Source organism: Perognathus longimembris, chromosome 2 (assembly GCF_023159225.1).
Source record: "Perognathus longimembris pacificus isolate PPM17 chromosome 2, ASM2315922v1, whole genome shotgun sequence".
Taxonomy (NCBI): Eukaryota; Metazoa; Chordata; class Mammalia; order Rodentia; family Heteromyidae; genus Perognathus; species Perognathus longimembris.
Window position 1 is genome coordinate 20,780,199 of NC_063162.1, and position 23,984 is coordinate 20,804,182.

General features: G+C 45.7%; 1 protein-coding gene and 2 pseudogenes across 1 annotated transcript; all 3 read left to right on the plus strand.

Moving 5' to 3' along the window:
• Nucleotides 1–7,074: 7,074 nt before the first annotated feature.
• On the plus strand, nucleotides 7,075–10,403 carry LOC125346098 (annotated as a pseudogene).
• On the plus strand, nucleotides 10,402–11,409 carry LOC125343802 (annotated as a pseudogene).
• Nucleotides 11,410–16,979: 5,570 nt separating this feature from the next.
• On the plus strand, nucleotides 16,980–22,491 carry LOC125346105 (steroid 17-alpha-hydroxylase/17,20 lyase). The gene is made up of 8 exons (XM_048338343.1): nucleotides 16,980–17,534; nucleotides 18,966–19,104; nucleotides 19,308–19,537; nucleotides 20,140–20,226; nucleotides 20,561–20,776; nucleotides 21,093–21,262; nucleotides 21,679–21,782; nucleotides 22,190–22,491. Exons 1-8 carry the CDS (start codon nucleotides 17,238–17,240, stop codon nucleotides 22,471–22,473), a joined length of 1,527 nt encoding a protein of 508 aa, XP_048194300.1. The 5' UTR covers nucleotides 16,980–17,237; the 3' UTR covers nucleotides 22,474–22,491.
• Nucleotides 22,492–23,984: the final 1,493 nt, after the last annotated feature.

The following is a 23,984-nucleotide window of genomic DNA, read 5'->3' on the forward strand; positions in this document are numbered from 1 at the left end:
GCAATCTGCAGTACACGCAGTCATAGCGTTGTCCCCATAGATCCAGCAAATTTATGCTGTTTTTAGACACAAGATGACTGGCAGAAATACCAAGAAAACTTCAACCACAATTTGAACCATAAAGTAAACATGATGGAAACGAATTTAGAATGCTTGTTTCCAATTCAATGCAATAGAATGCAACAGCTACAGGAAGGCACATGGCAGGACATTAAAAAGTGGGATCCAGGGGTTGGAGGCATGGCTTGGATGGTAGAGTACCAGCCAGTGAGCAAAAGCATCAGATACTGAGTTCAAGTCCCCGGACTCAGGGAGGAGGGGGAGGAGGAGGGGAGGGGAGGGGAGGGGGAGGGGAAGAAGGAGGGGGGAGGAGGAAGAGGAGGAGGAGGGGAGGAGGAGGAGGAGGAGGAGGAGGAGGAGGAGGAGGAGGAGGAGGAGGAGGAGCATCCAGTGCAGACTTTTTAACTCAGACAGTTTTGATCAACAAGCAATAACACATGTCGACCCATCTAGACCCTCTAATGGCTACACACCAGGAGATGTCTCATTACACATAATTTAACTTTCAGGAAGAACGTCACGGTTAACTTATCTCACTATAGCAATAGCACACAGATACAGTAATCTTAAGAACCTAGTTTCAGCTAGAGGAGATATTACATTGCATTAACATTATGCACATTAGGATATTATCTAAACAAGGAAAAGGTACATAATGGCCATCATCAGATTATTACACATTTGAGGATATTATTCTAACTAGATTATTAAACCCATAAACATAGTACCTACATCAACCTGTAGAAAACCTCATATGGAATATGTGTCATATTTGAAATACTGGGGTGCAACTGCAATCATACCTCAGAATCAAAATGCAAGAGTAGTCTAAGCTCAGAATGTGTAAAAGCTGACAAATGGTATCCATGTTACAGGGAATGGAAATGCTTACACATAAACTCTCATGAATTGTCATACAGGGGTCTGCCTGCATCATGGCAGAGTCAAAGCTGAGAAATCCCATGACTCGGAATGACACACATGAACACTGTCATTGAGACAGTGGAGGAATGCAAAATAGCATTTGTAAAATATTCACTCATGCTTACCAACCATGCAGGCACAGAAAATGTGAATTCAGTTGTGTTGGAGAAAGATATTGAAGGAATGCATGCAAAATGCTCAGTCAGGCAAACCTCTCAATGCACACACATAGCACAGTGGCTCATGGTCTACATGAAGCCCTCTAACTTGGATCCAGACCGAATAGTTCAGCCTGACCTGCATAACTTTATCTTTTTACTAGTAATTATATTCCGATGGTAACTTGTTTTTTGTTTTTGGCCAGTCCTAGGCCGTGAACTCAGGGCCTGAGCACTGTCCCTGGCTTCGTTTTTTTGCTCAAGGCTAGCACTCTGCCACTTGAGCCACAGTGCCACTTCTGGCCATTTTCTATATATGTGGTACTGAGGAATCGAACCCAGGGCCTCATGTATACGAGGCAAGCACTCTTGCCACTAGGCCATATTCCCAGCCCGGTAACTTGCTTAAGACTTGCACCATTGGCCTCTGTATTGCATCAGATAAAGAAAAGAGTCTGTGGGCTGGAATATGGCCTAGTGGCAAGAGTGCTTGCCTCGTATACATGAAGCCCTGGTTTCAATTCCCCAGCACCACATATACAGAAAACGACCAGAAGGGGCGCTGTGGCTCAAGTGGTAGAGTGCTAGCCTTGAGCAAAAAGAAGCCAGGGACAGTGCTCACTCAGGCCCTGAGTCCAAGCCCCAGGACTGGGAAAGAGAGAGAGAGAGAGAGAGAGAGAGAGAGAGAGAGAGAGAGAGAGAGAGAGAGAGAGAGAGAGAGAGAGAGAGTCTGTGAGTCAGTCACTGGTGGCTCAGTGTGTGTCATTCTAGCTACTCCAAAGGCAGAGATCAAGAGAAACATGGTTGGAAGCTAGCTCAGGCAAAGAGTTCATGAGACCTCCATCTCAACCAATAGCTAGAGTAGCATGCCTGGCATCCCAGCTATAGTGGGAAGCATAGTGCAGGCCAGCCTGTGCAAAAAGGGAGACGCTATCTCAAAAATAATCAGAGCATCCGGGCACTGGTGGCTCACACCTGCAATCCTAGCCATCAAGAGGCTGAGATCTGAAGATTGCAGTTCGAAGCCAGCCTGGGAAGCCAAATACCAGGGAGACTCTATCTCCAATTAACTAAAAATAAATAAATAAATAAAAGCATACCACTGCGCTGTGGCTCAAAGTGGTAGAGTGCTAGCCTTGAGCAAAAGAGCTCAGAACAGTGCCCCGGCATTGAGTTCAAGACTCATGACTGAATTTGTTAAAAAATAATAATAATCAGAGCATGGTTTAAGTGCCTACGTACAATTATGAAGTCCTAAATTAAAATCTCAGTACAAAAATAGGAAAAAATAAGAGAGGTACAAAAGAGAGACAGAGAAGGAAGGAAGGAGGGAGGCAGGGAGGGACAGAGGGAGAGAGATGACAATGACAAAGACAAAGAAGAAGAACAGCAGGAAGAAGCAGAAGGAAGCTGGGAATGTGGCTCAGTGGCAGAATGCTTGCCTAGCATGCATGAAGCCCTGGGTTCGATTCCTCAGTAGCACATACACAGAGAAAGCTGGAAGTGGCGCTCTGGCTCAAGTGGTAGAGCGCTAGCCTTGAGCAAAAGAAGCTCAGAGACAGTGCCAAGGCCCTGAGTTCAAGCCCCAGGACTGGCAAATAAATAAATAAATAAATAAATGTATTTAATATACATGAACCAGCGACCTCTGTTTAATTTCTGGTATTAGTTATTTTCCTCTGCCATGAAAGAAGGAGGGGAGGGGAGGGGAGGGGAGGGGAGGGGAGGGGAGGGGAGGGAAGAAAAATAGCTAGCTCTATATGTTGGCTCATGCCTATAATCCCAACTCCTCACAAGGCAGAGATCAGAAAGCTTGAGGTTTGAAGCTAACCTAGACAAGTTATCAAGACTCCATGTGCCAAGCACCGGTGGCTCACACCTGTAATCCTAGCTACTCAGGAGACTGAGATCTGAGGATCGCAGTTCGAAGCCAGCCTGGGAAGGAAAATACCTGAGATTCTTATCTCCAATTAACTACCAGAAAACCAGAAGTGGCGCTGTGACTCAAGTGGTAGAGCTCTAGCTCTTCAGCTCAAGGACAGCACCCAGGCCCTGAGTTCAAGCCCCATGACCAACAAAAAAAAAAAAAAAATGGCTCCGTCTTAATTAATAAACCAGATATAAGATCCTGGTCTGAGGCCAGTTTGGGGCAAGAAAAAAAAATAACTTTATCTGAAAAGTTATTACTAAGGCAAAAAGTGCTTAGAGGCATGGCTCATGATAGAGTACCCACCTAGCTATTGTGAAGCCCCAGTTCAAACCTTAATACTACCAAAAGGAGGAGGGAGGGGGAAGAAGGGGGAGGGAAAAGGGGAGGAGGAGGGGGGAGGGAAAAGGGGAGGAGGAGGGGGGAGGGGAGGCCAGGTAAGCTCCAGCTCTTTTTTTTTTTTTTTTGGCCAGTCCTGGGCCTTGGACTCAGGGCCTGAGCACTGTCCCTAGCTTCTTTTTGCTCAAGGCTAGCACTCTGCCACTTGAGCCACAGCGCCCCTTCTGGCCATTTTCTGTATATGTGGTGCTGGGGAATCGAACCCAGGGCCTCATGTATACAAGGCAAGCACTCTTGCCACTAGGCCATATCCCCAGCACAAGCTCCAGCTCTTTTTTTTTTTTTTTTTGGCCAGTCCTGGGACTTGGACTCAGGGCCTGAGCACTGTCCCTGGCTTCCTTTTGCTCAAGGCTAGCACTCTGCCACTTGAACCACAGCACCCCCCCCTTCTGGCCATTTTCTATATATGTGGTGCTGGGGAATTGAACCCAGGGCCTCATGTATACAAGGCAAGCACTCTTGCCACTAGGCCATATCCCCAGCACAAGCTCCAGCTCTTAAAGAACCAGTTTTTGGTTTTCTTGGCGATGAAGTTTCAATACATGCTTTTGAGGGAACCCTAGCACTCTTCTCATCAGCCAGAGTGGGGAACTTAATAATTCATGAGGCACTGCAGGAAGTACTCAAGAGAATTTTGCTTTTGTTGCTCCAGACTAAACATGGCTATAGTCTCACCTAGTAAATTAAAAGACCCAAAGGAGCAAATAAACAAAAGCCATTAATACAATTCGATATACTGAAGGATTTTTTTTTTTTGCTTTTAATTTGAAATAAAACTGTAAAATAACTCTGCATAAACTATAAACTTTTTCCATCACCTGAATGACAGATGTATCCTTACTATCCTGGAAAATATAATATATATCATGTAACTGAATTATAACCAGGAGAATTAAATTTAAGTCTTAACTCACTGCCTCTTCTCTGAAGCGAACATTTAATTAGCTTTACTGCCCTGAGAATGGATTTTTCTTGGCCCAGATTCTCATGATCCAAGGCACAAAACCAGAAACCTCAAGTGAAATCCTATTTGGGCTGAAGGGCAATGACTGATGTCCAGGGCGACTGCTTTCGTTTGACATAGTCTGTGGAAGCCAAGAACAGTACCAATTTGTTAAGTGTTGTCTATTGGAGGTGGTTAAGACCTTGAGAGTTTGAAGTCATCTAAGGAGGATGCCAATGGAGAAGTGCCAAAGGCAGACAGGAACCTTGACATACAGAGATGACCATGGGAAGGAGAGAAGGAAAGAAAGAATTTCAAATAATATGACACTTCAAAGTAAAGGGTTGAGCAAAGATGAAAATAATCAATAATATTAGGGGAGAGCCATGGGGCTTGAACTCTGGGCCTGAGCTCTTCAGCTCAAGGCTAGTGCTCTACCACTGGGCCACAGTGCCACTTGCGATTTTCTGGTAGTTAGTTGGAGATAAGGGCTGGCTATGAACTCTCCATTAGTTAGAGGTGATCTTTTTTTTTTTTTAGGTTGCTTTTCTGCTCTTTCGTTACTTTAATACCCTCGTGGCTCAGTTCCCTAGAATCATAATTAATATAATATAGCTCAAAAAATCAGTCAATATTTGTCATAACCTTTAAAACACACACACACACACACACACACACACATCCTTTGAGCAGCAAAACATTCTTGCTTTTCTTTTGGCAATTGTGGTGCTTGAACACAGAACCGAGGCACCGTCCCTGAGCTCTTACATTCAAAGCTAGCGCTCTACCACTTTGAGCCAGAGCTCCACTTCTGGTTTTCTGGTGGTTAGCTGGAAATAAGGGTGTCATGGACTTTCCTGCCCAGACTGGCTTTGAACTATGATCCTCAGATCTCACCCTCCTGAGTACTAGGATTACAGGTATAAGCCACTGGTGCCTGGACAAAACATTTTATCTTTAAAAAATTAATACTATGCATAAAGGTTTCACTAAAGGCTTTTTCTCTTCTCTTCTCTCCTCCCCTCCCCTCCTCTTTCTTTCTTTCTTTCTTTTCTTTCTCTTTCTTTCTTTCTTTCTTTTTCTTCTTTTTTTTTCTTTTTTTGGCCAGTCCTGGGCCTTGGACTCAGGGCCTGAGCACTGTCCCTGGCTTCTTCCCGCTCAAGGCTAGCACTCTGCCACTTGAGCCACAGTGCCGCTTCTGGCCGTTTTCTGTATATGTGGTGCTGGGGAATCGAACCTAGGGCCTCGTGTATCCGAGGCAGGCACTCTTGCCACTAGGCTATATCCCCAGCCCCTCTTCCTTCCTTCCTTCCTTCCTTCCTTCCTTCCTTCCTTCCTTCCTTCCTTCCTTCCTTCCTTCGCCACTCCTGGGGCTTAGACTCAGGGCCTGAGCACTGTCCCTGGCTTCTTTTTGCTCAAGGCTAGCACTCTACCTCTTGAGCCACAGCGCCACTTCTGGCTTTTTCTGTTTATGTAGTGCTGCAGTATCAAACCTAGGGCTTCATGCCTACTAGGCAAGCACTCGCACTAGGCCATATCCCCAGCCCCTAAAGACTTTTTCTTAAAGTTAATTTTTTTTTACTTATTACTTTTTTTGTGCCAGTACTGGGGCTTGAACTCTGTGCTTAGGAAGTGTCCTTTTTCTTTTTTTGTTCAAGGCTAGAACTCTACCACTAGAGCCACAGCTCTACTTTTGGCTTTATGCTGGTTAATTCAAAATGAGTTTCATAAACTTTCCTGCCTGGGCTAGCTTTGAAATGAGATTTTCTGATCTCAGCCTCCAGAGTAGCTAGGATTACAGGCATGAGTCACTGGCACCTGGCTTTAGTTATTTTTATTTCAATAGTGATGATAAAACTAAGAACTTAAATGCAGAGTAAAATAATAGGATCAGTTATATTCATTGTGGTACTTGTTTAGTTCATTCACAATAGAATTCAGACTTTAAAAACAATAGAAGAGTGTCTCTCTCTGGGTCTGGGTCTCTCCATATGTGTCTCTCTATCTCCCTATCAGAGCATCCACACTCTACTGGAGAGTGCCTCTACCCTTTTGTTTGTCTGCTTTTCGTCTACTTGCCTGCTTGTTTACTTACTCAATGAAGCTCTGCCAAGTTTTCTTGCCATTGTGACTTGTCTAGAAAGTCTTATTCTGCAATGGAACTCAAGCACCCTAAGGAAAGCTTCACTCCAACCTCAACTCCAGCCACCTCACTTTATGACTGAGAAGAGTGCGGCTTTAACGTTCAAGAATCTTGCCCAGCGGGGGTTGGGGGAGGTGTTCATGGCTCAGGGCAGTAACCCTCACCACTCAGGAAGCTGAAATCTGATTATCACGGTTAGAAGCCAACCAAGGCAGGAAAGTCCATGGGACTCTTAATTCCAATTAACCAGCAGAAAACTAGAAGTGGAGCTATGGATCAAAGTGGTAGAGTACTAGCCTTCAGAAAAAAAATAAAGAACTCAGGGACAACGCCCAGGTCCCAAATTCGAGCCCCACGACTGACACACACACACACACACACACACACACACACACACACACACACAGAATCTTGCCTAGAATTTCCAGCAAGTCCCCAAAATGTGTGGGCATGGAATAAATGGAGAATTCCTATGAGTCTATATATTCATGATTCGATGAATGAAACACCTGAGACTGAGATCATGGAAATTAAAAACAGAAAAACAGTTCTTGTATAGATGTGTATGAATTCTCTGCCACTGATTGCTTAGATGAGCTTCAGTGAAATGACTCTGCAGGACTTGGTGCATCAAGATGCCTCCCTTTATTTGGACAGAGTGGCTGTATGTTTTCATCAAGGTAACAACCAGCCTCCAATTTCTTACATCTATAAGATGGTGATTAGTGCTTTTCTTCTATCACACTGTGACTTTCAAGGAATTTAAGAAATTGGTCTCTACTGTAAACCTGGGATAAACTTATCTTCCTGGATCTTAGGAATTCTCCAGGTTCCTACTGTCTATACTCCTATTGACCCAGATTCACCATGACCATTATCAACTCATTTTATGAAAACATGTGATCTACAATATATTCTTTTTTTTGAATTTTTTAAAATTAAATTTTATTGATAAGACGATGTACAGAGAGGGTATAGTTACATAATAAGGTAGTGAGTACATTTCTTGTCATATTTGCTACACCCTCCTTCATTTTTCTTTTTTTTTTTTTGGCCAGTCCTGGGCCTTGGACTCAGGGCCTGAGCACTGTCCCTGGCTTCCCCACCCCCCCCCCTCAAGCACTGTCCCTGGCTTCCCCCACCCCCCTCCCCAAGCTAGCACTCTGCCACCTGAGCCACAGCGCCCCTTCTGCCCGTTTTCCATATATGTGGTGCTGGGGAATCGAACCAAGAGCTTCATGTGTAGGAGGCAAGCGCTCTTGCCACTAGGCCATATTCCCAGCCCTCCTTCATTTTTCTTTCCCTTCCCCAGTTCAGATAAGCATATATACAATATCCAGTATACCAGAATAATATACAGTGACCACAGGGGGTACGTCAAAGGAAATTCACCAAGTACGTTAAACATTGACAACAGTAAAATCCTCCTGTTTCCATCTCTTGGAGTTCATTTTGCTTAGCCTCATCTTATATATCATATGTATGTAGCTGTTGAGACCTTTTTATGTTTATTTAGTAATTGTTTGGTTTTAGAGAGATGATCTAAAGTCGCTGACCAAAATATGTAGAAATACCATTTGAAAAGAAGTTTGTTGCTTTACAGACATGATCTCTACTGTTCAATATATTCTTGTTGAAGAAAAAGCAAATTAACAAATTGAAAGCTTCCTATGAACCATTATTAAACTGTGATCCGGTTACCGTAGAACATAATGATCTAGTACTGTTTAGACTACACTGGGAAAATGTTGCCGTGAACTTGATGCTAAATGATAGACAAGACAAAAATGAAAAAGAGAACAGAAAAGACTACATGAGTTCTGAGAAGAGCAAGGAAGAAAAAGAACACATGGTTGTGAGGCTAAAGCACTGCTTGGCCTATGTTCTGCATACATCAGGGACTACAGGAACACCAAAGATGATCAGAATGCCTCGTGCATATATACTGCCAAGTGGCCAATATTTTCAAATACTTTTTGACATTACACAAGAAGATGTTTTGTTTATGGCTTCACCTCTGACCTTCAATCCTTCTATTGTAGAAATATTCATTGCTCTGTCAAGTGGTGCCTTACTTCTTACTGTACTAACTTCTGTCAAAGTACTCCCATCAAAATTAGCTATTGTGGGGCTGGGAATGTGGCCTAGTGGTAGAGTGCTTGCCTTGTATACATGATTCCATTCCTCAGCACCACATACATAGAAAAAGCCAAAAGTGGCACTGTTGCTCAAGAGGAAGAGTGCTAGCCTTGAGCAAAAAGAAGCCAGGGACAGTGCTCAGGCCCTGAATTCAAGCCCCAGGACTGGAACAAAACAATTAGCTGCTGTTCTCATTTCCCATCACACAGTCACTGTTTTGCAGGCAATACCAACATTGTTTGGAAGATTTGAATCTCAGCTTATCAAATCAACTGTTTTATCAGCCAGTACTTCTCAAGTATTAGCCCTTGGAGGGGAAGCATTTCAATCACTGATTGTTCTCAGCAGCTGGAGAGAAGAAGGCAATAAAACTAAAATATTTAACATTTATGGTATCACAGAGGTATCACATTGGGCAACCCTTTCCAGGATCCCAGAGGACATTCTTTTGTGTGTGTGTGTGTGTGTGTGTGTGTGTGTGTGTGTGTTTTGTTTTGGCCAGTCCTGAGGGTTTGGAACTCAGGGCCTGAGCACTGTCCCTGGCTTCTTTTTCCTCTAGACTAGCACTCTACCTCTTGAGCCACAGCACCACTTCTGGCTTTTTCTGTTTAGGTGGTGCTGACGAATCGAACCCAGGCCTTCATGCATGATAGGCAAGCACTCTACCGCTAAGCCACATTCTTAATCCGGACATTCTTAACTCTACTTTGAAATGTGAATTGTCTGTACAACTGGGATATCCACTATTTGGGATATCCACAGTAGTTGAAGTCAGAGGTATGAATGGTTTCAGAATTCAAGAAGGCAAAACAGAGTGTGTTTTCTTGATGTTGAAATGACAGTACCACTTGGTACAATGTGAGATGGAGAGATATTTTTCTTGGGACAAAAAGAGAGTCAGATTAAACCTCATGGCAAGCATCTTAACATTGAACTTGTGCAACAGGTTGCTGAACAACTTCAGCACGTGGAAACATGTGCAGTTACATGGTATAATCAGGAAAAGTTAATTTCCTTCATAGTACCAAAGGAAAATTTAGTAAAGGAGTATATCTTTAAAGAACTACAGAAACAGTGTTGGGAATATGGCTTAATGGTAGAGTGCTTGTCTAGCATGCACAAAGCCCTGGGTTCGATTCCTCAGTACCACATAAACAGCAAAAGCTGGAAATGATGCTGTGGCTCAAGAGGTAGAGTGCCAGCCTTGAGCAAAAAGAAGCCAGGGACAGTGCTCAGGCCCTGAGTTCAAGTGCCAGGACTGGCAAAAAAAAAAAAAAAGAACTGCAGAAACATCTTCCAAATTGTGCCATCCCAGACAAACTTTGGCTGACTGATACTCTACCATTTATAGCCCATGGCAAAACTGATGTTTCTGAGTTAAACAAGATTTATTTAGACTGCCTAAACTCAAAAACAGAGAATAAGCTCCATGGAAAAGAAGAACTTTGGGAAAAATTACAGTATTTGTGGAAGTCTATTCTAAGTCTCTCAGAAGATACTTTGAAGGTTCCTAATGAGTTAGTCTTCTCAAATATTGGTGGAGATTCCTTAAAGCCTGTATGACTCCTCTTTGAGATTGAAAGACTTGTTGGTCCATCAGTACCTGGGCTTCTAGAAGTTATTCTCAGCAGTTCTCTTTTAGAGAATTACAACCATATTTTTCAGTGTTCATAGATGAATACCAGACATGCAGCAAGAGTAACTCCACAGAAAGAAGGTGAAACAGGAACAGCTTTTGGGAGATCGAATTGAATCCTCAGCCTGTGTATCCAAGCGTGGAAACTTGATTACAGTGGGCCATTGCAATGGATTCATTCATGTTCTACAAAGTAACAGTGGAGAGAAATACTGGGTCTTTACTGCAGAAGATGCTGTCAAAAGCTCACTGACCTTGGATCCAACTGCAGGACTCCTTTTCATTGGCTCATACGACCAACATGTGTATGCACTAGACATTTAGAAAAAGAAGTGTGTTTGGAAGTTCACATGTGAAGGAACTGTCTTTTCTTCACCTATTTTGCCACACTGTTTGTGAAGCCTGCCAAAGGGAATGTAGTTCGGGAATATTCCTATGGAAAGTCACTTTTCTCTTCCCTATCATGTTTCCAGCAGTATGTTTGTATTGGCTATATAGATGGGAATCTACTCTGCTTTATTCACTTGGGAGAACAGGTTTGAAAATTCTCTGCTGGTGGACCAATGTTTTCATCCCCTTGTATCTCAGCATCAGAGCAAGAAGTATTTTTTGTTGCTGTTGTTGTGCCTATGGTTGCTTTATCCACTGTTGTGACATGAGCTATCTCCTCCGGTGGAAACCTGAAACCACCTCAAGGGAATAAGCAACACCTTTTGTTTTCCATAACAATAATCGTAACTGAAACATTGCTGGCAGTAGTGTCTACTGATGGGAAACTCTGGATTTTGGAGTCCCAGAGAGAACTACTGCCTGCAAGATGTATATGAGAGGTTGTCTCTTCTCCTGTGGTCTGGGTATAGAAATAATTATATTTATTGTCTGGATTTATTATGTAACAGTAAAAAATAATCAAGTATTGTTCCAATAGGTATATACTTGTGAGATGTTTGAAAATATTTTACCATTATACAACATGTGGATAGTCTTACATTAAAGATTATACTTTGGATAAGGAAAAATAAAATAGAGGAAAGTGGCTTAGTGGTAGAGTGCTTGCCTAGCATGCATGAAGCCCTGGGTTTGATTCCTCAGTGCCACATAAACAGAAAAGGCTAGAAGTGGTGCTGTGGCTCAAGTAAAAGCAAAAGAAGTTCTGGGACAGTGCCCAGGCCCGGAGTTAAAACCCCAGGTGTGTGTGTGTGTGTGTGTGTGTGTGTGTGTGTGTGTGTGTGTGTGTCCACACAAAACAAAAGAGGAGGCTAGAGGAATGGCTCAAGTAGTAAGAGTGAGAGCTAAGCAAGTGAAAGGCCCTGATTTGAAGCCCTGATACTGCCAAACACATATGCACACTCACATAAACAAAACAAGGAGAACTGGGGTAATAGTTCAGAGATAAAGCTTTGCATGCAGAAAGTTTTGAATTTCATTCCTGGAATCACCATCATCATCATAGTAATCAATATCGCAATCTGCTGCAACTGGGATCAGTACAGCACACTCACATGAACAAAACAAGGAGAACTGGGCTAATAGTTCACAGATAAAGCTTTGCATGCAGAAAGCTTTGAATTTCATTCCTGGAATCATCATCATAGTAATCAGTATCGCAATCTGCTGCAACTGGGGTCAGCACAACGAAGGTAGACCGGGGAAGATCTGAAGTTGAGGGGACAAGGACCCGAGGCAGTTCCTGCTGTTAGATCCGTAGAGCCCATTAGCAAGGGTTTTTATTGAGTTTAGTACAAGGGGAAGGGACTGAAGATATGTGTAAAGGCAAGGGTTGCAATCATTAACAGGGGGCACAGTTGACGTACAAGTGATAAATAACTTCCTTATCATTGGAGGGAAGCAATAAACATTCCAACCTTAACACAGACTCTCAGGTTAAACATTGCTTAGACTGCTCCATCTTTGCATTCCGGGAGCGTTACTGAGACATTGGCATCACACCTCACAGCTTGGTGCATGGCTCCCACAAATAGAAGTCAGATTGGAGATATAACTCAGCAGTACAGTATTTGCCTAGCATGTGTAAGGCCCTGGGTTAAATCCCCAACACCAAATAAAACCAAGGTGTGTGTGTGTGTGTGTGTGTGTGTGTGTGTGTGTGTGTGTGTGTGTTGCTCACCCTAGCTCATATAATATACATAGATACAATGTATATACATGTGTCATATAGGTACATGCAATATTATATAGGTATCTTGCCTATGTAATATGTAAGTATATGCAATGTATCTATATACCTAATACAATATGCAATATAGCTATATAAAACATGTTTATGGGGGCTGGGAATGTGGCCTAGTGGTAAAGTGCTCGTGTCATATACATGAAGCCCTGGGTTCGATTCCTCAGCACCACATATATAGAAAAAAGCCGGGGGCTGGGGATATGGCCTAGTGGCAAGAGTGCTCGCCTTGTATACATGAAGCCCTGGGTTCAATTCCCCAGCACCACATATACAGAAAATGGCCAAAAGTGGCGCTGTGGCTCAAGTGGCAGAGTGCTAGCCTTGAGCAAAAGGAAGCCAGGGACAGTGCTCAGCCCCTGAGTCCAAGGCCCAGGACTGGCCAAAAAAAAAAAATAGAAAAAAGCCGGAAGTGGCGCTGTGGCTCAAGAGGTAGAATGCTAGCCTTGAGCAAAAAGGAAGCCAGGGACAGTGCTCAGGCCCTGAGTCCAAGCCCCAGGACTGGCAACAAAAACAAAACAAATAAACAAAAACATGTTTATGTACTATATATATGCAATATACATAATATATGTGTGATATATATGTATCGTGTATGTATATTAGCAAGGTCTTTAATGACAGAAAAAGTGCCTCATTTAGATCAAAAAGTACATTTTAGTGATTTTTTTTTTGCTTTGTTTCCTATTATGAACAGCTTATTTTTGTTAGTTTTTTGCTATTAGGAATAACTTCTTTACATTTTGTTTCTTTTCAAAATTATGAATAGCGCTCATAATAAGGGAATGGGAGAGAGAAGCACTGAATTCTGTTATTTTTACAAAGTTCCCACTTGATGTTTGCGATGGGAGTGAGGCGTCAGTCTGGCCCCAGCACTCCCTCTAGTCTAGGAACAGCATGCGGCCCTTGGGGCCTTGGCATTGCTCTCTTCGCATTGCTCTCACAGCCAGCAGGCCCCACTGAGGCCTCGGCCTGGATTTCACACCTAAGGGGTCCCGTTTCCCCAGCCTGCTGTCACACCTTCCATAAGAGCCTCACATGGAGTGTAGCCTGCCCTGATGTCAGCGTACTCACCTACACCACTGTCACCTCGAACCCCCTACCCCACAATGTTAACAGCTCCTTCCCTGCGAAGGCCTCCCTGGCCTTCCATTTGGGGCTCCAGAGCCTGATCCAGTGAGCGCTCTGGGTCTGGATGCTCAGGGATCTCCCCAGCATACCTTCGCTCCTAGGTGAGGGCCACTGGCATCCTCCGTGATGGGTGACTGCACGCCAACTGCACGCCAACTGCTACCCCCCGCCAGTGCCAGCCTCTCAATTCCTCCATCTCTCCCCCTCATGTCCCAGCTCTCCACAGGGCCTAGAGAAAATCCTCTTTCTTCCATACAGGCTCCTCTGACTATCCCAGCCCATGCTTTCGGCTGCAAAAGGCCTTAAATGTCTGAAGGACAAGCCAGGTGCTGGTGGTTCACACCTGTAATCCTAACTACTCAGAAGGCTGAGCAGCCTGGGCAGGAAAGTCTGAGACTCTCTTCTCTCCATTTAACTACCAACTATCCAGAAGTGGAGCTGTGGCTCAAGTGGTAGAACATGAGCCTTGAGAACAAAAATGTAAGGACAGTGCCTAGGCCCTAAGTTCAAACCCACACTTGCAAAAACAAACAAACAAAAACCCAGGCAGGTGCTGATGGCTCACCCCTGTAATCCTAGCTACTTAGGAGACTGAGATTGGAGGACCTGTGGTTTAAAGCCAGCCAGGCAGAAAAGTCCATGAGGAGCTCATCAATTAACCAGCAAAAGGCAGAAATGGAACTTGCTCAAGTGGTAGCAGAAAAAGCCAATGAGAGCATGAAGTTCTGAGTTCAAGTCCCTGCTGGTGCCTGTACCATACACAGAGAGAGAGAGAGAGAGAGAGAGAGAGAGAGAGACAGACAGACAGACAGACAGACACAGACACAGAGAGACACAGAGAGAGAGACACACACAAAGAGAGACAGAGAGAAAAGTCTGAAGAACAAGCAACAGGCAACTAAGGAACCAGTTTGACTGGCAAGGTTTGGCTAGCTTTACATTCATCAGGAAGTCCCCTCTCCTGCCCTCCTGCAATCCCAGCAACTCTCACGGCAGCACAGAGCCTTGTAAGGACAGGCAGTCACACCAGAGAACAGCAGAAATTCCATCTCTACCTTGAGGAGTCTTAATCAATGAAGGAGTCCTGACTGGTTGCCAGTCTGCAGACCCAACACCTCTGTGAGTCTGAGGTGGAGAATGTCCATTTCCTTGGCCTGTACAATCTTCAGGAATACTGGATGATTGGTAAACACTGCCTGCACCACTCAAGCTTTCCTGCAGAAGATAAGGATTGGGCTTCAGGAAGATCTATGTCAAGACCTCAAAAAAACTAGGGCGTTGGTTTGGGTATGATAACAACACAAGTAGATGATAGTGAATGAACGAAAACCTGTGCTGTGCCAGACAGCCTTTGGCATGAATGGTTCATCACAATAACCTTGTGAAGTAGACTCCTTTACTATTCCTATTTTATAGAAGAGGAAATGGAAACTTTGCAATGTTTAGTAAACCTATGCTTACCGTATGGCTCAGCAACTCTACAAAGACACCACCAAAATTCGAAAACATAAACTCAAACCAATATTTGGACACCAAGAGTCATAGCATCTTGGTTCAAAATGAGCAAGCGGCAGAAACAACTCATGTATTTATCATCTGATGACTAGATAAATAAAATGTGACAAATATTATTTGGCCAAAAAAAATTTGAAGCTTTGGCTGGGTGCTGGTAGCTCATGCTTGTAATCCTAACTAATCAGGAAACTGAGATTTGAGGATCAAGATTCAAAGCCAGGGGCTGGGGATATGGCCTAGTGGCAGGAGTGCTTGCCTCGTATACATGAGGCCCTGGGTTCAATTCCCCAGCACCACATATACAGAAAATGGCCAGAAGTGGCGCTGTGGCTCAAGTGGCAGAGTGCTAGCCTTGAGCAAAAAGAAGCCAGGGGCATGCTCACGCCCTGAGTCCAAGCCCCAGGACTGGCAAAAAAAAAAACAGATTCAAAGCCAACCCAGGCAGGAAAGTCAGTGAGACACTCATCTCCAATTAACCACCAAAAAGCTGCAAGTGGAGCTGTGGCTCAAGTGATAGAGTGCTAGCCTTGAACACAAACGAAAAGCTCAGGGACAGCACTCAGGTCCTGAGTTTAAGCCCCATAACTGGCACCAGAGAGAGAGAGAGAGAGAGAGAGAGAGAGAGAGAGAGAGCTCTGATCCATATTTATTTTTGTCACAGGGATAAACCTCTAAATATGTGAAATAAGCCAGACACACATATTGTGTGATTTTATTTGTGAGCAATAGCTATATTGATAGTGACAGAAAATAAATGAGGAACTAGAAGAGTCCAACATCTGCTTGGGGCAATGCAAAAAGTATAGAGGTAGATAATGGTGATAATTGTATGTGATTATGAACCAACTTCATATGCCTGAAATCTAAAAATCATTAAAAGGTTAAATTGTTATTAGAGCATCACATGCTATCCTATACATGTATAATTTGTTTTTATATATTGATTAAAACTACATATATTTTAACATAATAAAAGCAATTGTGGGCTGGGAATATGGTCTAGTGGTAGCGTGCTTGCCTTGAATGCATGAAACCCTGGGTTCGATTCCTCAGCACTACATATATGGAAAAAGCCAGAAGCGGTGCTGGGGCTCAAGTGGTAGAGTGCTAGCCTTGAGCAAAAAGAAGCCAGGGACAGTGCTCAGGCCCAGAGTTCAAGCCCAGGACTGGGGGGGAAAAAGCAACTTGTGTGTGTGCTCACGCACACATGTATGCGCATACACACACCAAACATTGGCTTGAACTCAGGACTTGGGTGCTGTCCCTGAGCTTTTTGCTCAAGGCTAGCACTCTACCACTTGAACCACCACTTCACTTCTGACTTTTTGGTGGTTAATTGGAGAAAAGAGCCTCAACAGCCTTTCTTACCTGGGCTGGCTTTAAACCACAATCCCCAAATCTCAGCTTCCTGAGTAACTAGGATTACAGGCATGAGTCACCAGCATGAGCACCCAGCAAAAGCATTTTTCCCCCCTCAGGAAGAACTCAATAACCCACTCAAGGTTTTTCACCTAAAAAGTGGCCAAGCTAGAACTTGAACTTGAACCTAGGCCTGTTCTCTCAGCACCTGGGTATTGATGTCTTTGGAAAGAGCAGTGTTAGACATCCGGGTTCTGTCGTCATTGTTTCATATGACTTGCCACAAACGGACTTGGAGACCTCACTTTCCTCAACAGCTACGTGATAAGACTACACAAAATCTCCTTGACCAACTCTTCTAATTGTAACCAGGTGACACCACTATCTGTCTAGCAATTTTGATTTTATAATATCTAGAGTTTGAGACCTAGATCACTAAACCAGATACCACTTGCAAGGCGCACTCAGGTCTTTCATGGTGGGAGGTGACCATTATCATTCCCCTAGGCCAGCTCCTCCTACTGGGGTTTGCCTTGGGATTGAGCAAGCTCCAGATAAGCCCTCAGGCTTGGCCTGACTCCAGGGTAAACTTTTTCAGGTCAAGAGATAATGCAACATCAAGAAGAAAATCAGGGAAGTCCTTATTAAAGCCTCAGGATGCCTACAGACACTGAGGCTCTCCCACCCCACAGCTGTCCATCCTGCGCCTGCCATGTGGGAACTGCTGAGCCTCCTGTTGCTTACCCTCGCCTATTTCTTTTGGCCTAAGAGTAAGATCTTCGGTGCCAAGTTCCCTAAGAGCCTCCCCTCCTTGCCTCTGGTGGGCAGCCTGCCATTCCTCCCCAGACATGGCCATATGCACGTCAACTTCTTCAAGCTGCAGGAAAAATATGGCCCCATCTATTCCTTTCGTATGGGCCCCACAAGTACAGTGATTGTGGGTCACCAACAGCTGGCCAGGGAAGTACTTATCAAGAAGGGCAAGGAATTCTCTGGGCGTTCCCAAGTGGTAAGCAGCGCCTCTTTTTCCTCTTCTTCATCACTCTCTGGGGTTGTGTAATGTGTGTGTGTGTGAGCGTGTGGCTATTAGAGCTTGAATTTGGGACCTCATGCTCTCCCTCTGCATTCTTGCTCATGACTGCTGCTCTATTACTTGAGCCATGCCTCTAGTCAGGCATTTTCCTGGTTAATTAGGGGTAGACTTCTACAGATTTTTCTACCTGGGCTAGCTTTGGACTGAAATCCTCTTAAGTGTTAGCCTCCTGAGTAGCTAGGATTACAGCTATGAGCCTCCGACACTTGGCTGTGCAGTTCTTAATTTTTCCAAAATCAGACCAGTGGGGTTTATAGGAGAGGAACAAACCCACTGACCCATCCATCCTGGCCTCTGAACTAAAGGAAGATCATCTAGCATGCGGTGGGGGGGGAGGGGTGGATACAGAGGACTGAGAGTCACCTCATCACCTTATCCAAATGGATCGATCGTGCCAGCCAGGCCTGTGCTCCCCAGGTAGCCAGCATGAGTGCTGCTCTTGGTTGGGAACGGGGCATCCTCAGGGGAAGGCCAGGGGATGCAGCCTGGTGTTCGCAGGGCTGGGATTGCTGTTTCCCTGTGGCTCTGGCTCTGGCAACTGACCCACAATAGCATTTCAGGGCTGCCTGGGATCTCAGTAAGCTTGCGGTTGAACTGCTGTTCTAGAAACACTGCCCAGCAACCCCCGCCACCACCTTGCTATTTAATGCTCCCTTGAACATCCAACAGGGTCCCAAGCTCTCAGCTTCCATCAGGCCAAGGCTAAGTTTTCCTTGGACCAGTCAGCCCAATTAGCCGGCCAGTGACTTAATACCCACCTTTGCTGGTTCCTCTGAAGCAAAAGAGAAGGAAGGAGGCTAACCAGGTGAGGCTTGTTGGTCAAGGAGGAAAGAGAGACTTTAGACACTCCTGCCTTTAGCCAACCTCTGGGAAGATCACACTGATCCAAGACCAGCCTGGTGGGCAAAACATTCACCTGTTCACAGATGGCCTTGGGTCATACAGGCTTGCCAAGGAAAAGTAAAAACGAGAGGAGCAACTCCTGGAGGGCTAAGCAAAGACAGAAGAAGTCTGAGAGCTTTTGTTTCCCTCTTCCCAGAACAGAGCTATCACCCCACAGCTCTGAAACTCAGGGCAAGTCCTCAGAGGGCCCCCCTGAGCCAGGACCTGAATCCCAGCAGTCCTGTGTTCAAATTCAGAGTTTGTTCTCCTGGCTATACAGTCTCTCTTGGCCTTGGGAATAGAAGGCCTCAGGCTTACAGTGGAGTGGAGTAGGGATGTTTCCTGTGAAGGTCAGTGTAGCAGGTACCCCAGCTTCTCCCCTAGATAGAGGGAGGGACTCAGAAGGCCCAGGACAAGGATGGGTGGATGGTGTGTCATTTATGTTGCTTTGCTTTCTCTCTGAAGGAAACTCTCAGCCTCCTGTCAAACAAGGGGAAGGGCATTGCCTTTGCCGACTCTGGCGCTCAGTGGCAACTGCATAGGAAGTTGGCGCTGGGCACTTTTTCCCTGTTTAGGGATGGTGACCAGAAACTGGAAAATCTCAGTGAGTACCTGGCTGGCCCTGGGGCTGGGGCTTATCCCACTGGGGGCAGGAGAGTGAATAAAGGTTTGGGAATGGGGGATGGGAGTCCAGCCATTTCTTGGCGACTGCTGCCATCTAGTGGTCATCTTGCATTTGTGCCCTGCCAAAGAGGGATCTAATGGGGGAGCTGAGAATATTGACTTTGTGCCCCTCTCTCCCCCCAGTATGTCGGGAAGTCAATGCTTTGTGTGATTTTCTGGCCACCTGCAATGGAGAGGATGTAGATTTGTCTGCGCCTGTCTTCATGTCGATCATCAACATAATCTCCTTGATCTGCTTCAACATGTCCTTCAAGAGAGAGGATCCTAAGTTGAAGATCATGAAGAACTTTACAGAAGGCATCTTGCATAGTCTGGGCAAAGAAACTCTAGTGGACATATTCCCCTGGTTGAAGGTAAGGATGAAGCTAGGCCAGTGTCCCCAGATCTTTTGCTGTCCAGCTCCAGACTCATCTTTTTCCCAGTGTACCCCTTCTCTGTGTCTTCTATACTTGGCCGCTTCACTACATGAATGGGTCTGGCTTTTGAATCAAGCCTTTAAGTATTCACGGTAATGAGTTTATTTTCCAATGAGGCTTTCTTCATGTCTTCACCCTTAAATTCCCCTTGGAGAGACATTATTATCCTCAGTGTGCTGGTAAGAAAACAGCCTTAACTGAGTTAAGGAACTTGCTCAAGTCACGGGACTTCAGTCTGCCTTACTTCCCAGGGCTACTACCTACCATGGATGGGACACACAGCACAGTCAGGGGTTGCTGACTGAAGGGAAGAGGAAGGGCAGAGGAGGCCATCCCTTCTTTCCTTACTTGGACTTGTTCCTGCCCTGGGTGATCCTATTTTGTCCCTGTCTTGCCTACCCCAATATGGCTGAAGGTCAGAGTTAGAATGGGACCTTTTCCTAGACCAGAAAGTGTGGGTCTGCCTCTACAAGTAATTCTTCCAGCTGGAAAAGCCAAATGGAAGAAGAAAGGATTTGACATTGCTTTCTGTTCTCCAGATTTTCCCCAATAAAACCCTACAAGAAATAAAGAAGAATGTTAAAGTTCGAGATGAAGTGCTGGGTGAAATAATCAAAAAGCAGAAGGTAGGTACGTGGCAGAGCCGATGAGGGTGAGCGAGGCTGAGAACAGGATGGAGGGGGGGACACATTTTGGATGCTTTATGAGCCCCAGAGCCTAGCAGAAAGTCTGGGACAAGGAAGACAGTAAACACTGGCCTAATGAGAGTAGGGAAAGTGAGGAATGAGAAAAGATTCTAAGGCCCTCCCCAAGTGAAGACCCAGTGGTATCTCCTGTTTATAGATTCTGCCCAGCTCCATTGCATGTTCACACATAAGGAGACTTGCTAATCTGCCATCTAGGATGCAAGTAGGTAGAAAAAGGACCTATTTCCTCACCTCTCCTCTTCTCCCAACCTAGGAGAAATTCCAAAGCGACTCTATCAGCAGCCTGCTGGACATTCTGATTCAAGCCCAAATGAATGCAGAAAACAACAATCGTGGCCCAAGCCAGGATTCAAGTATCCTCTCTGATACACACATCCTTGCCACCATAGCGGATATTTTTGGGGCGGGGGTGGAGACCACCACCTCTGTGGTGAGTTGGATTGTAGCGTTCCTGCTGCACAACCCTCAGGTGAGCTTCTGTCCACCCCTGTCTTCTTCTCCTTGGAATCCAGTCAGCCTGACTGACCTCTGTGTCCCACATGGAAGGAGAGGCAATGGACTTTGACCTTCTCTGCAGGAAGGCTGAGCCCAAGCAGAGGCTAGCTTGCTCGGGCCCTGGGTTAAAGCTGTCTCATCTTCTAGAAGCAAGGCTGAGGTTGCAGGCTCCTCTCTGGGAATGGGGGTAGGGGTGAGGCTACTGGATGCGACCATCGGGTGCTGCTAAACACGCAAATTCACTTAGGCTGAAACATGCTGATTAATTTGCACATTGCTCCAACCCTCAGGTGAAGAAGGAAGTCCAGGAGGAGATTGATCAGAATATAGGTTTCAACCGAATGCCAAATTTCAGTGACAGAACCCACCTCCTTCTGCTGGAGGCCACCATTCGAGAGGTGCTTCGCATCCGGCCTGTGGCCCCCGTCCTGATCCCCCACAAGGCCAACACCAACTGCAGGTGTGGCTTCTCTCCCTCCCCCCATGAGGCAGCCCCCCCACGCTTCCCCAAGCATGCCCACCACCCACCTATGGTCAGCACCTATCAGCCATCCTAGCCCTGACCCTTCTGACCCATGCATCACCCCTCCAGCCCCCCATGAACGAAGCCACAGGTCCACCTAGCTTCCCTCAGAGGCTGAAGGCTACCCGCAGAGACATGCTTGTGGGATGAAAGACTTTGTTCCTACCCAGTCTAGTGGCTTACAGGGCTACATTCATGTTTGATTGGGCAAGAGGTGAGGACAAGATGTGCAAATGGGAATGAGGGACAAAAGGTCCTTTTCCCTTGGGAATAAGGTGTGTGGAGCCGTGGGGCTGGGCAGGAAGGGGAAGGCAACGTTCCAAATCCCTTCATCTTCTCCCTCTCCGGGGTAGCATTGGGGAGTTCAAGATTCCCAAGGGCACCCAAGTCATCATCAACCTGTGGGCGCTGCATCACAATGAGAAGGAATGGCACCAGCCAGACAAGTTCATGCCTGGTGAGTTCTAGTCCCACCCCATCCCAGTCTTCACCCCACACCACACAGCTAGTCTGGACTTCACTCTTACTACCCAGCGAGTGATCTCTCCCCTTGCTACTAGAAAAATTCTCAGCTCCATCATGGACTTGTTACCATCCCCATCCTACTGTAGGCTGCTCCGAGTCCTTACTGTTGCATTTCTCTCTCATTCTCTCTTTTGCACATTTGTTCCTTAGAGAAATCTCCCAATAAAACCTGCCCCTCTCCTTCCAACTACTTCTCTGTAGTGTCATTAAGGGAGGAGAACATGGCTGTATCTTTGCTTGAGTGGGATTCCTGGACAGGGCACTGTCTTCTCCCTGGCCCAGACAGAAACATAAGTCTACATGCCCTGGCCCTTGGCTGATGCCTCCCCTTTCCCACAGAGCGCTTCTTGGATCCCACAAAGAGACAGCTCATCACACCCTCGTTAAGCTACCTGCCTTTCGGAGCTGGGCCTCGCGCCTGCATAGGAGAAGCCCTGGCCCGTCAGGAGCTCTTCCTCATCATGGCCTCCTTGCTGCAGAGGTTTGACATCGAGCTGCCGGATGATGGGAAGCTGCCCTCCCTGGAGGGCGACCCCAAAGTGGTCTTTCTGATTGATCCTTACAAAATAAAGCTCAAAGTGCGCCCAGCCTGGAAGGAAGCCCAGGGCGAGGAGAGCATCTAACACACCTCACTTCTGCCTGTGTGGCTCCATGGCACCGAATTAGGGGAGTGCTTCCTCTTATGATTCTGCCTGCAGCAAGGGCAGGTGATGTATATAAAGCCATGTTTCTTTAGAAAATCCCTGAGCAACCAGTCCATGTGTTCATTTTGCCCACAAACATTTTATTGAGTGCAGATTATAGGACATTCAGCACCTCTGGATACTCAGGCTCCCTGGTCTCAAGGTTGATAAATAAACAAGAACTTTAGAGACTCATACATGCTTTGAAGTTGATTATATTGGATGATGTGATAAGGGTGGCCATGGGCTGGCAACGTGGCTTAGTGGTAGAGTGCTTGCGTAGCATGCATGAAGCCCTGGGTTCAATTCCTCAGCACCACCTAAACAGATAAAACCGGAAGTGGCGCTGTGGCTCAAGTGGCAGAACGCTAACCCTGAACACAAGAAGCTCAGAGACAGTACCCAGGTCCTGAGTTCAAGTCCCAGGACTGGCAAAAAAAAGGGGGGAGGGGAGAAAAATGAGGGAGGGGCTAAGAAGTATAACAAGAAATGTGCTTACTTATTTAACTATTTAACTGTAACCCCTCTGTACATCACCTTGACAATAAAATAATTAATGAAGGGTGGCCACTGTCAACAAGGGAAAGGGCCCGGTTGAAGATGCCAGGGAAAGTGATGGGAGTTGGGGAGGGCAGGAATAGGGGCGGGGGAGGGCAGGGATGAAGATGCCAGAGAAAGTGACCGGTGTTGAGGAAGCAGGTGGAAAGGCCTCTGGGTGGGAAAGGTCTGAGTAGCAGAGGGAATGAACTGGAGAGCAAACACAGCTGGGGTCAGATGGGGCTTTGTGAGGAGCAGAGAAGAGTTCTGATTTCTACCTCAAATATAGGAAGTCATTGCTGGGTTGTCCACATGTAAGTGCAAATATTTTTTTTTTTTGCCAGTCCTGGGCCTTGGACTCAGGGCCTGAGCACTGTCCCTGGCTTCCTTTTGCTCAAGGCTAGCACTCTGCCACTTGAGCCACAGCGCCACTTCTGGCCATTTTCTGTATATGTGGTGCTGGGGAATCGAACCCAGGGCTTCATGCATAAGAGGCGAGCACTCTTCCCAGCCCCAAGTGCAAATATTTTTGTTGTTTCATGCTTTGTTAGTATTGTAGCTTGAACTCAAAGCCTCATGTTTGGTTTACTCATACCTCTGGGTCAGCTTTTTGCTGGTTAATTGGAGATAGTCTTTTTTTTTTTTTTGCCAGTCCTGGGCCTTGGACTCAGGGCCTGAGCACTGTCCCTGGCTTCTTTTTTGCTCAAGGCTAGCACTCTGCCACTTGAGCCACAGTGCCACTTCTGGCCTTTTCTACATATGTGGTGCTGAGGAATCAAACCCAGGGCTTCATATATACGAGGCAAGCACTCTTGCCACTAGGCCATATTCTCAGCATAGAGATAGTCTTCTGAAGACTTTTCTGCCTAGGTTGGCTCCGAACCACATTTTTTTAAAATCTCGCCTCCTGAGTA